This window comes from Monodelphis domestica, chromosome 8, assembly GCF_027887165.1.
Source record: "Monodelphis domestica isolate mMonDom1 chromosome 8, mMonDom1.pri, whole genome shotgun sequence".
In the NCBI taxonomy this organism is placed as follows: Eukaryota; Metazoa; Chordata; class Mammalia; order Didelphimorphia; family Didelphidae; genus Monodelphis; species Monodelphis domestica.
In genome coordinates this window covers 167062708-167080921 of record NC_077234.1, presented here as the reverse complement: position 1 = coordinate 167080921, position 18214 = coordinate 167062708, and the positions used below count along the sequence as shown (strand labels likewise).

At 35.7% G+C, this 18214-nt stretch overlaps 1 protein-coding gene across 1 annotated transcript in view; it reads left to right on the top strand.

Moving 5' to 3' along the window:
• Nucleotides 1-18214, top strand: part of NALCN (sodium leak channel, non-selective) — a 514200-nt gene that overhangs the window by 413708 nt on the left and 82278 nt on the right. Inside the window, exon 18 of the mRNA XM_007501336.2 lies at nucleotides 17416-17489. Within this exon, the coding sequence (XP_007501398.1) occupies nucleotides 17416-17489 (74 nt within the window). The remainder of the gene's footprint in view (nucleotides 1-17415; nucleotides 17490-18214) is intronic.

Here is an 18214-nt window from a genome sequence, read left to right as displayed (position 1 = left end):
TAAATTCCTAAGTATTTTATATTGTCTAGGGTGATTTTAAATGGAATTTCTCTCTCTATTTCTTGCTGCTGAGATGTGTTGGAAATATATAGAAATGCTGATGACTTATGAGGGTTTATTTTGTATCCTGCAACTTTGCTAAAGTTGTTGATTATTTCAAGTAACTTTTTGGTTGATTCTCTAGGATTTCTAAAGTAAACCATCATATTGTCTGCAAAGAGTGATAGCTTGGTCAATTTTAATTGCCAATTTTAATACCTTCAATTTCTTTTTCTTCTCTAATTGCTACTGTTAGTGTTTCTAATACAATATTAAATAATAGAGGTGATAATGGGCATCCTTGTTTTACTCCTGATCTTATTGGAAAGGCTTCTAGTTTATCCCCATTGCAGATGATGTTTGCTGATGGTTTTAGATATATACTGTTTATTATTTTTAGGAAAGGCCTTTCTATTCCTATACTTTCTAGTGTTTTCAATAGGAATCAGTATTGTATTTTATCAAAGGCTTTTTCTGCATCTATTGAGATAATCATGTGATTTTTGTCAGTTTGCTTGTTAATATGGTCAATTATGTGGATGGTTTTCCTAATATTGAACCATCCTTGCATTCCTGGTATGAATCCTGCCTGGTCATAGTGGATGACCCTTGTGATAACTTACTGGAATCTTTTTGCTAGTATCCTATTTAAGATTTTTGCATCTATATTCATTAGGGAGATTGGTCTATAGTTTTCTTTCTCTGTTTTTGACCTGCCTGGCTTTGGGATCAGTACCATGTTTGTGTTGTAGAATGAATTTGGTAGAACTCCTTCTTGGCCTATTCTGTCAAATAGTTTGTTTAATATTGGGATTAGTTGTTCTTTGAATGTTTGATAGAATTAATTTGTGAATCCATCTGGACCTGGGGATTTTTCTTAGGGAGTTCTTTGATGGCTTGTTCAATTCCTTTTTCTAAAATGGGGTTGTTAAGGTAATTTATTTCTTCCTCTTTTAGTCTAGGCAATTTATATTTTTTAGTATTCATCCATATCACCTAGATTGCCATATCTATTGCCATATAATTGGGCATAGTAGTTTTTAATGATTGCCTTAATTTCCTCTTCATTAGAGGTGATGTAATCCTGTATTCGAGTCTATTTTTTACAGTGAGGTCTCTTTTTTCATCTTGGATACTGTCAACTTGGTTTATTTCTTTCCTTTTTTAATTAGACTGACTAGTACTTTGTCTATTTTATTTGTTTTTCCAAAGTACCAGCTTCTAGTCTTATTTATTAAATCAATAGTTCTTTGACTTTCAATTTTTTAATTTCTCCTTTGAGTTTTAGGATCTCTAATTTAGTCTTCATCTGAGGATTTTTAATTTGTTTACTTTCTAACTTTTTAATTTGCATGCCCAATTCATTGATCTCTGCCCTTCTTAATTTGTTAATATATGAACTCAAGGATATAAATTTCCTCCTGAGTACTGCTTTGGCTGCATCCCATAGGTTTTGAAAGGATGTCTCATCATTGTCATTTTCTTCAATGAAGTTATTAATTGTTTCTATGATTTGTTCTTTAACTAACTGGTTTTGGAGAATCTTATTGTTTAATTTTCAATTAATTTTCGATTTACCTCTCCATGTTCCCTTACTAATTATTATTTTCATTGCATTGTGATCTGAGAAAGTTCCATTTATTATTTCTGCTCTTTTGCACTTGTTTGCAATGTTTTTATGCCCTAATACATGGTCAATTTTTGTGAATGTACCATGTGCTGTAGAAAAGAAGGTATATTCCTTTTTGTCCCTATTTATTTTTCTCCACATGTCTACTAACTCTAATTTTTCTAAGATTTCATTCACTTCTCTTACTTCTTTCTTATTTATTTTTTGGTTTGATTTATCTAGTTCGGATAGAGGAAGGTTCAGATCTCCCACTAGTATAGTTTTTCTATCTATTTCGTCCTTGAGTTCCTCCAGTTTCTCCTTTAGAAATTTGGATTCTATGCCATTTGGTGCATACATGTTGAGTTCAGAGATTTCCTCACTGTCTATACTGCCTTTTATCAGGATGTAATTACCTTCCCTATCTCTTTTAATTAGATTTATTTTTACTTTGCCTTTGTCGGATATCATGATTGCGACTCCTGCCTTCTTTTTGTCAGTTGATGCCCAATAGATTTGGCTCCACCCTCTTACTTTCACCCTATGTGTGTCTACTTTTCTCATATGTGTTTCTTGTAGACAGCATATGGTAGGGTTTTGGACTCTAATCCACTCTGCTATTCGCTTGCATTTTATGGGTGAGTTCATTCCATTTACATTCAGAGTTATGATTACTAGCTGTGTATTTCCCAGCATTTTGATTTCTGCTCCTTTTCCTGCCTTTTCTTCTTTCACTATTTCCTTCTACACCAATGTTTGCTTTTGAACAGTCCCCCTTGTTCCCACCCTTATTTTACTTCCCTTTCTACCCCCCTCCCTATTTATCCCCACCTTATTTTCCCTATTAGTCTTTCTAAAATTATCCCCCCGCTCCCTCCCTCTCTTGTACTGCTTCCCTCCCCACCAGACCGTTTGTTATCCTTCTACTCCCCTATAGGGTGCAAATCTATTCTCTGCCCCCAATGGATTGGATTATTTTTCCCTCTTTGAGTCACTTTCAAAGTATGTAAAAGTTGAGTATTTCCTGTCTCCGACCTCTTTACCCTTCCAGTGTATTGATGTTCTCCCCCCTCCCACCATGAGCTTCTTTATGACATATAAATTTACCCCCATTTGTTTCTTTTCCCATTTCTTTTAATATTAACCTATTTTAAGCTCTAGTTATATATATATAGATATGCATACTTATGCCTATATATTTTTTCATGCATATATCTATATACCTATTTATGTCTTGTCCTTTCATCCTATACAGTTTGTTGCTGTTCCCTCTAAGTATGCTTCTTTTTGCTTCCCAGGTAATAACAACAGTTTTTAAGAGTTACCAATGACCTCTTTTCTTATAGGGATACATATCATTTTAACTTATTGAGTCTCTTAAATTTTTTTTTGTTTTTCTTTTTCCCCCTCTTTTTTAATTACCTTTTGATGATTCTCTTGAGTTCTGTGCTTGGACATCAAATTTTCTGTTCAGGTCTGGTCTTTTCTTTACGAAATCTTGGAATTCTTCTATTTTGTTGAATGACCATTCTTTCTCCTATAAGAATATAGTCAGTTTTGCTAGGTAGTTGATTCTTGGTTGTAGACCTAGTTCCCTTGCTTTCCGGAATATCGTATTCCATGCCTTTCTTTTTTTCAGTGTAGATGCAGCCAGATCCTGAGTTATCCTCACTGTGGTTCCTTGGTATCTGAATGACTTCTTCTTGGCAGCTTGTAATATCTTTTCTTTGGTCTGATAGTTCTTGAATTTGGCTATAACATTCCTGGGTGTTGTCAGTTGGCGATTAAGTACAGGAGGTGATCTGTGGATTCTATCAATCTCTACTTTTCCCTCTTGTTCAAGGATTTTGGGACAGTTTTCTTTAATAATTTCCTGTAATATAATGTCCAGGCTTTTTCTTTTGTCATGGTTTTCTGGTAGGCCAATAATTCTTAAATTGTCTCTCTTGAACCATTTTCTAAATCCTCTGTTTTGTGAATGAGATGATTCATATTTTCCTCAATTTTTTCATTCTTTTGGTTTTGTTTTATAGAGTCCTGCTGCCTTGTGAGGTCGCTCGATTCTAATTGTTGTATTCTGGTTCTTAAAGACTGGATTTCATCCTTAGTTTTTTGGTTGTCCTTTTCCTTTTAGTCGGATTTTCTTTGGAGGTCATCTTTCATCTTCTTCACCTCATCTTTCATCTGCTTTCCTCATCTTTCATCTCCTTTGCCTCATTTTCCAGCTGGTTGATTTTGGCTTTCAAGACACTATTTTCTGTTTCTAGATGACTTATCTTAGTTTTTAAGTTCTTTTCCCAATTGTCTTCAGCCTCTCTTAATTGTGTTTTGAATTGCATTTTGAGTTCTTCCAAAGCCTGTATCCAATTCGCTGGGATTTCTGATTTTTCCTTTGCTGATCCCTCCCCTTCCATTTCATTTGCTCTTTGCTCATTACCTGTGAAGAAGCTGTCTATTGTAATTTCTTTCTTCTTTTTCTGTTGTTTGCTCGAGTTTATCCCTTCTTTGCTCCCCATATTTGGCTGTGCTCTTGCTCCTCTCATTTTGTTTTGGTTTTGGGGCTGTCAGTCTCCCCTCTTAGAGCTTTGTCAGATCTCTTGGTACAGTCTCTATGGGAGGAATGTTAGCTTCCCTGTCCTCCGGAGGCTTTTGATTGGATTGAGTTCAACTGGGCTGGGCTGAATGAGGTATGAAGCTCTGAGGCTCTGAAGACTCCTGGAAGGCTGGGCCACCCAGGCTCTCTCCAGTTCTCTCCAGCTGCTTCTCCACTGTCTGCAGGTGCCTTTGCCTGCCTGAACTCTGAACTCAGAACTCTGAGGAGTTCTGATGGGATTAGTTCAACTGGATTGGTCTGGATGTGCCCGAGGCAAGGGTGAGACTGGAGCCAGATAGAGGGACCCAGCCACAGCCCATTTCTCCCTGGCTTCCTTCCCACTGTCCAAGCTGGATGCTCCGAGCCTGGGGCCCCGCTGCTCACAAGGTAGACCCTCCAAACCAGCACCTTTGCCCGCTCAGAGATTCCTGCTGCTGCCGCAAGCTCAGCGCTCTGGGTTGTGGGGGAGGGGTCCTGGGACCTACCCTCTGCCTTCCCCTTAGCCCTGAGTATTCTCGGATTCTGGCTTTTGGGGGGTGTACCTTTTGATTTGAGTCCAGAAGGAGGGTTCCCCACTTCTGTCCTGTTGTTCAGCTTGGATTTCGGTGCCCTAGGAGCATTCAGTCTGTATCGGTAAGGAAGGGTCTTCCACAAGGTCTGAACTTTTGCTGCTTGCTAAGCCTCCATCTTGACTCCGCCTCCCTGGATTCAAATCTTATTGAATTTCTATACTAAAAGAATAGTCACAAATGGGTCAATAGCAACTATATATATATATATATATATATATATATATATATATATATATATATATATATATATATATATATCTGTTGCACACTGTGGAGTGTTCCCACAGGGACATGTTTCTATCAATGGTGGATGACCCCTGTACCATTCGCTATTTTCATCATGTTTTTATGGAAGGCACAAATAATATTTTCATCAAATTTTTATATCACAGAAAGCTGGAAAAGTTAGCTTGTAAGTCAGATGATAGAGTTGGGATTTAAAAAAAGGCTGGAAATTTAGAATGAATCAGATCTTATATGATTAGCAATTAGGTGGCACAGTAGATAGCGCTCTGACCCTGGAGGCAGGAAAAACTGAGTACTTCTGTCTACTTTAGTTTCCTCATTTGTAAAATGGAACTAATAATAGCACCTCCCTCACATGGCTATCAGAAGACTCAAGGGAGTTAATATTTATAAAGGATTTAGCATAGTACCTGGTACATAGTAGGTGTTTTATAAATGCTTCTTTCCTTTATTCCTTCCTCATATAATAATTCAACGAGAACAAGCCTCAATGTACCTATGTGCTTTGTGCCATGTAAAAGCACCTCTAATTATTAATTATATCTTACATGAGGCCTAGGGCTTGATGCAAACTGACATTTAATGATATAAGATTCTCAAATGATAAAACTTGAGCATAGTCTACACTGAGCCCAAAAGTTCACGCAAATCCTGCGTTGAGTGAACCATGGGCATGAGAGATGAATATAAAGTTCTATGATTGTTTTTAAAACTAAAATATATAATCAAATATTTATGATTAGTTAGATAGAAACCTAACCATAACTGTTTTTTCCACTTCTAATGGAAAAGAAAAAGTAGTGTTTTAGTGATATGCATGCTCACTTTGAATCAGTAGCCAAAGAATGCTAACAAAATCTTAGGCTCCATTAAATTAGAAATTGGGTCTAGAATGAGAGAGATAATTTTACTGCAATGCATCTCTGATTTCATCATATTACATGTGGAAAATGAGTTCTTCTTTCTATATCACATTTTTAAAATGGCATTGACTAAATAGATCATGATTAGGAAGCGTCAGAAACCTGGTGAGGGTGAGGAAGATCATTATATGCAAAAGTTATTTGAAGAATTTCAAGTGTTTAACCTGGAAAATATGAGTTAAGAAGACTATATTGACAGCTTTCATCTTAATGACTTTTGGGTGCGAAAGAAATTAAAGATTAAAGCTTGCTCTGCTTTAGCATAGAAGGGAGAACTAGGAGCAAAGGTAGAAGACTTATTGGCCTTAATTGTTATGTAGTTATTATTAACTATACCTTCAGTTTAAGTTATTGTTCTATTATTCCTAGAGACTTGAAGTCCTAAAACTTATCTGTAAACTTCTTGTTCATTAATTTAAGGGTTTAGTAGCTTTTCAGGTTTCTATGTATTGACTCTCAAAATCTTAAATATCTACTTACTGTATTCAGGTTTCAGCACTATAAAGTGAAGTCATAACTTTTATTCTGCTGACTCTATCCAGTAGAATGCAATTCTAGTTGTGTATCCTAAAACTATAATAATCTTTATCCATAAATAAGTCTATGCAAATACCATGAGTGCTAAGTTAAACTTCTGTCAGCATTATCATGACTTTAAAATACATGTTTGAGGTAGCTAGGTGGCTCACAGTGGATTGAGAGGAAGTTCCTAGGTTCAAATCTGGCCTCAGACACTTCCTATCTTTGTGACCCTGGGAAAGTCACTTAACCCCAGATGCCCAGCCCTTACTGCTCTTCTGCCTTGGAACACATACATGGGATTTATTTTAAGACAGAAGGCAAGAGTTTGGGTTTTTTTTTTTAATTAAATAAAATAAAACAAGAATGCAGGTTTAAGAATGTACAAGTTATATTCAAATACACTTTGGTTGACCCTTCAAGTGGGTGAGTTGTTGGTTATTTAAGCAAATTGTTCTCCATACATTTAGCTTAAAATAGTGAACTATTAATTGTGGACATGTGAAGCCTTAAAATAAAAGTTTTTATCCTCTTAATCTCTAGTCTATCAATATAAAATAGATTCCAGTTTGGGGGATTTTTTACTTCTTGCATCAATTGGATTCCATTAAGCCTATCTCACTAGTCAGTTTCAGAGTAGTCAACATTGTCATTCACACATGACTATTGGTTTGGCTAAACTTGGATTTTTAAAAATTATGTAGTCATTTCTCTTACTTCTGCAGAGACAAGTAGTATTCTTCAGAAACAGAAGATGGCACTGCAGAGTAGTTATAGTTAGTGGGGACTCATTGCTTAATGACTAAAATTTTTTACTAAAGCATTGTAAGAGACTGCTCTAATAAATGAGGAAATTGCTATCTTTTGTTATTGTTGTTCCCTAGAAAAAAGGAAAATTGTAATATTTACCTACCTATTTTAGCATTTGTAACTACCATTTTCTCCTCTCTTTAAGATTTTCTCTAATGAAATCTATTTAAAACCCAAGAACATGTAAAACACCAGAAGGTCTTCTATTGAAACATTCATTTTGCCACTACCTTGTAAATAGCCAGTCTTTGAGTTTACTTGCTGAAATAACTAGCAATCATGAAACTAGCTCTAACGTTCTAGAACCTTGGTAACTAGTAACTCTTTTTTCCCATTTTGTCCTTTCAAATCAAGGGGAAGAAAAAGTAAACAATACTTAACAATATGCAGCATACAAATAATGTGAGAAATGGAAAAATACATATTATTCTAAGTTTTGGAGAAAAGGTTTTCCTAACAGAAAGAAAATGACTATAAGATTCAATAGCTTCAATGGCCCAATCCATTGGCTATGTTTGATTGACTTCAGACCACCATCTTTCACTAAGAAAAAAGGGACTGAAACATGTCATTGCCATTGGAAGATGGTATGGAATCACTTTAATTATTAACAAATTGCCATGATGACTCTACTGGCTCGTTATTCCTTCATTGACAGGGATTCTGATAATGTAGCAAGAAAGAATGATTATTGTCCTTGATGTCAGGACAGAGAGGTTCAGCATCTGCTAATGGTCACCCTTGTTTCCTGTCTGTGTCCCTTCTCTGAGAAAAAAACATTGCTCTGAGAAAAAAAAATTCTCTGAGAAAAAAACAATCCCATGCTATTTAAATTTTTAAGGGCCCTTCCTATGGAATCCTGCCAAAGGCCTTTTGAAAATTGAAATAAAGTGTGCTCTCTAGTCTTCTCTTTTCCACAAACTTATTTGCCACACAGGTATAGAGGATTCGAATGGAAGATTGGGCATGCCAAAGACTTGCATCTGAATCCTACCTCAGACACTATCTGTGTGACTATGGAGAGGTCAACTTTAGTTTCCTCATCTGTAAAAGGGGAGTAATAATAGTTATAACACCTCTCTGACAGGGGCGCTTTGAGAATCAAATGAGATAATTTGTAGAAATGAAATAACGTATGTAAAATATTTGTAAACTTTAAAGACCTACTTTATTGTTGTTGTTGAGGCATTTCTGTCCTGTCTAGTTCTTTGTGACTTCGTCTGAGGTTTCTTGGCAAAGATATTGAAGTGGCTTGCCATTTCCTTCTCCAGCTCATTTTACAGATTAGGAAACTGAGGCACAAAAGACTAAGTAATTTGTCCACGGTCACAGCTAAAAAATGCTGAATTTTAATTCATGAAGATGTCAAGTATTTCTGATTCCAGGTCCAGAATTTTATTTACTGTACCTTCTCATTGCCCAAAAGGGCTCTTAAATATCAGTTATTAGTCAATTAATAGGATTTTCCACTGAAAAACTATCTTACCATTTCCATTGTGGTTTATATTTTATTCCATATTTAATCATTTTTATCATAGACTTATCTTGGTGTCTTTTTTCACAGAATCAGTGTTACAGATAGAAAACTGGAAGGAACATTAGAAATCATCATATTAGGTAGATTGTAGAGTCATATGATCACATCACAGATCATATCAGAGCATCTAGACCTTTAAGGGACTTTCATAATTTCTACAACCCAAATTTTATACAAGATCAAAATGAGGGCTAGATATGTTAAATAACTTGTCCTAGATTGTGGCCAGGAAGGGTCAAAAACATGGAAACCATTATCTGCAAAAATTATTTTAAGAAACTTGCAATGTTTAAAAGATGAGTTAAGAAAAATATTTTAACAGCCTTCATCTGAAGGTATTTTAGGCAAAAAAGAAATTAAGTTTACTCTGTTTTAGCATAGAAGGTAGAACAAAGAGCAAAGATAGAAATTGGAAGGGATAGAAGCTGGATTTGAATGCAGGTCCTCGCCAAATTGAGAATTTTTTTATCCTTTACCAAGTTTGAAGATGGCACTGTTTTATTTATTTCCAGGTGTGACTGAAAAGACCAAGATGTTACTAACAATTCTTTTCAGATTATACCCATATGTTACCATTGATGTAATGAAGCCATAATTCATAGAACTTGATGCAATTTTTTGCCCATTTGCTTTGCTTCAAAATGCAGGGAGAAGGTCATTTGAATTGGCAAATTTAGAGGTCATTTTAAAATGTAGGATGTCTGTTTAAGTTGAATAATAGGGATTCAAAACTAGATTACAGAAGATTCAGAAATGGGTAAAAGTAGATAAAATGGGCACACATCCCTTACAAAGGCGTCCTCAAGGAATTTAATCATGAAAAGGAAGAAACATACACCTTGTTGTTGTAGTTCATTCATTTTTAAGTTGTTTCAAATTCTTTGTGATTCCATTTGGGGTTTTGATGGGCAAGATACTGGACTTGTTTGCCCATTCTTTCTCTTTTACATATGAGGAAAATGAGTTAAAGAGTTAAGTGATTTGCCCACAGCTAGTAAATCTCTGAAGCCATACTTGAAATCAGGAAAATGAGTCTTCTTGACTCCTGGGTCCAGCACTCTATCCACTGTGCACCCCAGCTAACCAAGATAATTAGTTATCAGGGAATGTAGGATCAAAAGAAATAGGGATTTTTTGGGGTTTTTTTCTTCTGGATAGAAGTAAACAAGTTTGTAGGCCATGTGGAAAAAGCCTTTAGAAAAGGAGAGATTGAAGATAAAATGGAGTATGATCAGGAATAATTGACTAGAGAAGTTAGTAGGGCATAAGGACCAAAGATATATTTAGTGGAGATAGTTTTGACATGGAGAAGAACCATTCCTTTGTCTTGGATTACAGCAAATAAGGAGATAGTAGTAAGTAGTAATTCCATTCAGGAATTCCTTCTGGAATTTCTTGACAAGTTTATTTTTTCCTAAATTTTAAGTACTAAGAAAAGTCAGTTAAGAAATTAGAAAGATTACTACTGCCTGGATGGCCAGGGGTGGAGCCATGATGGTAGAATAATCCAGAGAGGCTCTGTGCCACCATGAGATTCCTCCCCAACCACGATTAAAATATCACCACAAAACGAATATAGGACTGAAAGAACCAACAAGGAGATAGAGTGATGCTTGGGAAGGAAGAGCCCTCATGAGGTCAAGGCTCCTTGGTGGTGTGACAGCATTGGCGAAGAAGATGAGATGACAGCTAAAGTTTTTACCTGTAGCCAGGCTTCACAAAAACTGCTCCATTCAGGCTCGGGCTGATTTTATTTTTATACCCTCAGTGGTTACACATATACTTGACACTCAGTTTCATTTTCAACATACATGCTTCCTTACAAGTAATAGAATAAGTCATACATTAACTTTTTAAAAATTGTTTGATTGACATTCTATAATTATCCTACATTCTTTGTTCCTATAGATTCTAGCAAAGCTTTACAAAATATATACATGTTTCTGTCATGGGGTAGACTTAACTAGAGGTCACTTTCTCAGACATGCAGTTAAGCTAAGAATAATTATTCATTACATTAACCAAATACATAATCAATCAGATTTCAAAAGATACAATTTAATACAACATTGTTGCCTAGTCTTCAGGGTTAAAGGGTATAATCAATATAACCCAGTTTGAGTATTATTCCAATATCAATCTTTCATTCTCTAATGTTTTACTAAGGTATCCAAGACATATTGCCTTGTCTACAAAGTTAACAATGTAATTTGGTGGAGTGGAGCATACCAGCCTTACTGTGAAAAGCAATTAATATATAATGAAGTTTTGTTGGGGGTTTATTCATAAAGGGGGTCCCATATATGATCCCTTATCTAAATTAGAACATAGGAGTCTTTAGTTCTGATTTTCTTTTTTTTTAAACCCTTACCTTCTGATTTGGAGTCAATACTGTGTATAGGCTCCAAGGCAGAAGAGTGGTAGGAGCTAGGCAATGGGGGTCAAGTGACTTGCCCAGGGTCACACAGCTAGGAAGTGGCTGAGGCCAGATTTGAACCTAGGACCTCCCATCTCTAGGCCTGGTTCTCAATCCACTGAGCTACTCAGCTGCCGCCTTTAGTTCTGATTTTCTAAGTGGAATCTCTTGGCAATATTCTAAGTGGAATTTCTGTATCATTACATATTAAGGGTGGAGTTTTCTTGGAGCTCAGTGAGAATAGTATTTGTAACAATTGCAATAATAGGGGATGTTAATAAGAGAAGAATAACTTAGGGGAGTTCTAAGTGGGCATTTCCATCTTTCCTGGGGGCCACTGTGCAGTCCTCAGTTTCCACCTGTGACCATGTCAGGCAGTGTGGATTTGATGGCTCCCAGCAGAGTAAAACAACTTTCAAGAAAAGAAAAACCCAAAAGGTAAGCAGAGAACATCTAGGGCACTGGGGTGAAGGGAGAGCAGAGCCAACAAGAGACTGTAACAAGGAGGGAAAAGCAAGCCACATACCCCTACCCTGCATCTGCTTCCCAGGTTCAGAACCTAAGTCCAATCCAACATCAAGGCCCTGAGATCCTGCCTAGTAAAATAGTGGTACAAGTCAGCCCATATCCCTTGAAATTTCAAACCTGCAGGGAAGTCCAAAGTCCCATCATAAGGCAGTCTGGCCTGAAGTGGGATAAACTGGGTGGACCTAGAGCTAAGCCAAGAATCCTAATTTGGGTTTAGGATGAGGACATAGTACATAGTTTGGGGTGGCTGATAGTACTAAGTACTGAAGTTTTTACCTAAACCTCAGGGTGGAGCCCCAAGAAAGGGCAACCAAAGATGTGCCTAATTGTATCAAGTACAAAGTGAGACCAAAAACTTGAGCCTAAACCTAGGGCTAGAATTTGATCAGCCCCTGACCTAATCAAGGTCAGAGTGAGATCAAAACCTTATACCAAAATGTGAGGCAAGTCTTTAAGCTGTCAGCATCTCAAGTGTCAATTGAATCAGCTGGAGAGGGAGCTCTCAGAGCTCTCAGCCCTCAAATCATAACCTCATCCACCAAGCCTACCTACAATTTGATAGGAAAAATGAGCAAACGATGAAAAAAAGCACCTAACTATAAAGAATTTTATGGAGACAAAGAACAAGGTACAGCAGAAGGGAACAGTAAAAGCAAAAGAAACGCACGCAAAAAAAAAAAGAAAAATAAGGATTGGACACAGATTCTGGAAAAACTAAAAAAATACTTCAAAATCCAATTAAGAGAGGCAGAGGAAAAGAGAAAGAGAAATGAAGGTGATGCAAGGAGAAATGAAAATGATGTAAGAAGAAATGGGTCAATTGAAAAAGGAGAACCAAAAGCTGACAAAGGAAAATCAGATCTTAAAGATCAGAATTTACCATCTAGAAACTACTGATTTCATGACAAACCAAGAAATAATAAAACAGAATCAAAAGAATGAAAAAAAAAAACAGAGGAAAACATGAAATATGTTATTGGAAAAACAAGTGACCTAAAAATAGATCTAGTAGAGACGATTTAATAATTATTGGACTACCTGAAAGCCATGATCAAGAAAGAACCATGGACATCACACTACCATAAATTATCAAAGAAAACTGCCCAGAGATCCTCAAACAAGAAAATAAAATTGAAATTGAATTTACAGATTACCTCCAGAAGGAAATCCTCAAATGACTTCTAGGAACATAATAGCTAAATTCAAGAGCCACCAAACTAAGGAGAAAATTCTTTAAGCAGCCAAAGAGAAACCATTCAAATATCAGGGAGCTATAATCAGGATCACACAGGACCTAGTGGCTTCTACATTAAAGGATAGAAAGGCAAGGAATATGATATTCAGGAAGGCAAAAGATCACAGTCACCTATCTAGCAAAACTGAGTATATTCTTTCAGGGGGGGAATTGAACATTCAGTTAGATAGATGATATCCAAACATTCCTGAGGAATGAGTCGGACCTAAACAAAAAAAAAAAATTAAGTCTAAATATGAGACACAAGAGAAACTAAAAAGGTAAATAAGAAAGGGAAAATTTAAGGGACTCATTAAGGTCAAAATTTTTACATGTCTACATTGAAGAGGATTTCTGTAATTCTCAAAAATTACTCTTAGTAGTAGAGAAGATAGGAATATACTCAGAAAGAGATAGGGGAAGTAAGCTGATTATGATGATAGGATGTATATGAATATATAACATGATTTGTATGTAAATGTGATGATATGAAATTATATGTATGATATATATGTTTTTGAATTATATGTAAAAAAATTAAGGGGTAAAAGAGAGGGTTGCACTGAGAGAAAATAGAAGGGAGAGATAGAATGGGGGTAAATGATATAAAAAATCATTATGGGGGCAGCTGAGTAGCTCAGTTGATTGAGAGCCAGGCCTAGAGAAGGGAGGTCCTAGAATCAAATCTGGCCTCAAACACATCCCAGCTGTGTGACCCTGGGCAAGTCACTTAACCCTCATTGCCTAGCCCTTACCACTCTTCTGCCTTGAAGCCAATACACAGTATTGACTCCAAATCAGAAGGTAAGGGTTTAAAAAAATAATTATAGAGGGGGGAGGATAAGGATATTGATTGGCACTGTTTTAACATTACTCTCATTGTAACTGGTTCAGAAAGGGAAAAACAAGTCTACTCAGTATGGTATAGAATTCTAGGTTACCCTACAAAGAAGTAGAAGGGAAATAAGACAAGGGAAGGAGGAAGTAATTGAAGGGAAGGGGAAGAGAGGGAGGGACAAAAAGCAAAATACTGGTGAAGAGCAACAGAGTGAAAGGGAATAGAGCATGATCTAAAGGGAATAATATGATGAAGGGCAATACACAGTAATCATGAAGTTGAATGTGAATGGGATAAACTCACCCATTAAGTGGAAGTGGATAGCAGAGTGGATTACAAGCCAGAATTGTACTAGAATTCTCTTGTTAAAATTAAAACTTAATAATCAGTCAAAGGAATCCACTGATATCAAGTCAAAAGTAGGTGCAGGAAATATGTGCAGTTCAGAGTCATCACAATTTTCAGGAACTGGAACAAGAGCACATAAGAGAAAAGTGGACACAATTGAATCAGTCTTACTTGTAGCCTTTGCTATATTTTAAAAGTGTGTTTATGGCTTTGCCTGCCACTACCTATTTCCCACCTTTTGCACTGCTTTTGGACTTCTCTGGAGCTCCTCATCATGCCTTTTTTCCCCCAGGAAATTAATCATAAGGAAATCTCATTATGCTTCTGGTTCAATTGAAGGCTGAATCTACTGGTTGGTTCTTCAATCTCCTCAATATCTTCTGCCCTTCTGACTAGACTGTTTGACTGAAATTTTATCCCTATTTCTCACCAGCTAAACTGCTTTTAGACTTTGTGCTGGATATCATTTTCCTCTCCCCCAACCATTTTCATTTCCTGTGCTATAATTGTTAGATTTTAATACTTTTAGATTACAAGCTCCTTGAAGGCAAGGACTGTGTTTGTTTTTATTTTTATTTATATCCTTGGGGTTTACTACAATTCCTGGCACTTAGTAGCTGATTAATAAATGTTTATTGACTGACTTGTTGACAGTTGGCATTATTCTTACAAATAATGATTAATAAGTTTATATACATAGTTTACTTTATGTAAATCTTGTAAGTGGCATCCATATGTGGGAAGGAAAATAAATTCACAAATTGGCTATTTCAATTTGTAATTCTATTTGTGCTATTAACCTTCTAGGAGACGTGAATGTTACATTTTTAAAATACCACTCAGTAATCCCTGACATTTGAATATTTTCTATAGGCTAGAATTCTTTATAAATACTACTAAAGATTATTTTTCGAACACATTTTAGCTCTCCATAACAGTGAGTAAAGAGTATGAAGAATGCTGGAAGCATTTTAAGAAATATAAAGGAAATCAGTCAGATCATTGCCAGATGTTTTAAATAATCATCACAGTATATTGGTTCGTAATAATAAGGCACAAATGTATTATTATATCACTTTTAACAGAAAACCTTTAAAACTTTTAGTAAAACCCCCATCACATAAAAGTGATTCATTGTTATGGTAGTCACTCCATATTATTTTTAAAAAATAAATATAATATTATATAAATATAGAATAAAATTATTTGAAGAATTCCTGAGAATTTTTTTTTTATTTCTGAATCACAACAATCTGTAAGAATAATGGGAAATGTCTGTATGGTGCTATTGAAGAGGTAAGTATAAAAGGGTGCTGTCAATGAATGGCCTTTATTTTTAGTGAAGTTTGGGGAAAGACCCAACAGTGAGAGTAGTAGTTGAGGGAGTAATGGATGCTCATGATAGGCTTGAGGAGAAGTAAGGAGAATTGGAATATCTGTTATAGGGGAATAGCAATTCACTTAGGGAAGAAAAGAATGTTTGCCTACCTGCAAGAGGATCTCAGTAGCAATTAGATGACACTTTTATGCTCCAGTCTGTGTGAATTCTTAATTTTCTCTATCTCCATTCAGCACCATATAAAAAAGATATTTGTTATGAGTTGTTGCTGAGGAATGATAATCAGCACCTAGAACAGGGGTCAGAGAATGCAAGAATGAGAGAGAATATGGTGTTAAGTTGGTCAGGCAAAGGGTCAAGTTAGGGAAGGAAAGAGAATGTAGCCAATGCAGTCGTGATGACTTTGGAAAGAACTGAGATGTGAAGGGAATGGATGTCTTAGTGAGAACCCAAATCAATCTTAGGAGTCAGAAGACATAAGGAAAAAATATAATGATAAAAGATTATTATTAGTTTAGAGAAAGATCAAGGACATGATCATATTTGTGTGTTGCTGTTTGTCTTTTGAATTGTCATCCTGCCTCCTTGGAAAACAATGTTGGAGTCAGAGTCCAGAGTATTCAGTTGAGGTGATCAGCCAGCAAAAGTTCAGAAGGTACTACCACAGATCTAACACAAGTAGTCCATTAGAACATTGAGTGGAAGTTGTGAATTGTGTATAAGCTAAGATGACGTAACGTAACGTAATAGGCTTTGGGAGTGAAGTCGACTTAAGAACGCAGAGAGTTAAGATTTTTGATGGAATGTCATTATGAATGAAGTCTCTTAGTATGAGAGCAGGAGATAGAGATGAAAAAGCAAAACTTGAATCCACTAAGAAAGGAAGGAAAATGTTCTCAGAGTTAATAGAAAATAACCACTAGATCTGGCCTGAGTAATATTTTGGATATTATGAAGAAGATGGGATATTTTATGAAGGTAAATGATGGACTGTCTGAATGTATTTCATATGTTCTCGTAGGATTGAACAGTGTTGGATTTATTATCCATCACAGGTATCCAATAAGTACGTATTGGCTAATGATCCAACAATAATAACAAGTTTGCCAGTTTCTGCCTCTCAGCATCCTCATTCCTCTGCAATTACTTTCCTCTACATTTAAGATGATGCCTCCTTGCTGGATGGAATTCATGCCTCACTTTTTCCTCCTAGTCCTCTTTCTGCCCACTCAATGTGTAATCCCTAACTTTACTTAATGAGCTAAACTACTAGGACTATGATTTTTAAAAGCTGGGTTTATTTAGTCAGTCTTCTCAGAATCAATCATAGACTAACCGATTTAGCAGGAACTTTGGAAGTTCATTTTCTCTTTTCACAAGAATTTAAGCCTAAACCATTTATTCAGATTAATGGTGGCAAGCCCATCTAGGCCATGAACCAAAGGGAAGGAAAAATTTTCTGCTCCAGGATGGTTACAGCACTAAAAAACAGTTCATCTAGATACATCATCAGCTCCATACACTTACCTTGTGGGTCTCAAGAGTGAAAATTTTGAAGATTTGTGGATTATTTTTCTATACCAAGACTAACTCAAGCAACTAAAAAAGTGCTTCTACTTTTTTTTAAAAGATCACAGGGGAACTTTTCTGTTATCCCCTTTTTAGGTGACTGAAAACGAGATTATAGTGTCAAAAAGTACAGTCAGTCAGAATATGGGGCCACTAATACTGGTCTTAGACCTCTTTTGACGTCCTTCCACAAAAAGCTATCTTTGTACAAATCCTTAATAATGTTGTTTTTTGTTACCTGATCTGCCAAGTAATTATGCTCAAGATCTAAAATCATCTTCTTTACATTTTACAGCTCCGTAAATCTGTTTTCAGCATCAGGGCAAGGAATCTTCTGGAAAAGGAGACAGCAGTCACAAAAATCCTCAGGTAACAACTGCTGATCACTGTATATTTCTTTTAAAAATGGATCTACACTCTGTGACCCTGGGCAAGTCACTTGACCCCCATTGCCTAGCCCTTACCACTCTTCTGTCTTGGAGCCAATACACAGTATTGATTCCAAGAAGGAAGGTAAGGGTTTTAAATTAAAAAAAAAATGTATCTACATATAACATATATACCCATACTAATAAGTAGATTATAGCAAGTATATATTTGTGTATATACATATATATCATAGATTTGTTAAGACAACTCATTTTCTTTGTGTGTTGGTGATCTATGATCATCACACTTTTAACTTCTGAAAAGATATTTTTTGTTTATAAATGAAATATAAAAAACATAATTGTGTTCTTTCCTCAAATAATATTATGTGATCAGCTTGGTTAGTCAAAATTGAATAATTCTCTTTTGTTCCTATGTCTTCGAACCTTATTTAAAAAATTTTAAATATGTAGTAACCCCCCAAAATGTTTATCCTAACAGTTAACTATTTTTACAGTTTACCGTTTACTAATTTTGTGGAACCTATGTTATATACAAGTTTGTGAAAGCTAAATATTGATAGGAAAGTAAATAATTTTAACAGTATAAGTGTGACACTATAAGTGTTAAATATAATGAAAAAGTTACATATCTTGAAATATTTTACTGTGATAGTTTGGTAACAGAATTAAAAGTTTTGAGATTTACTACAAATGGAGGAAAAT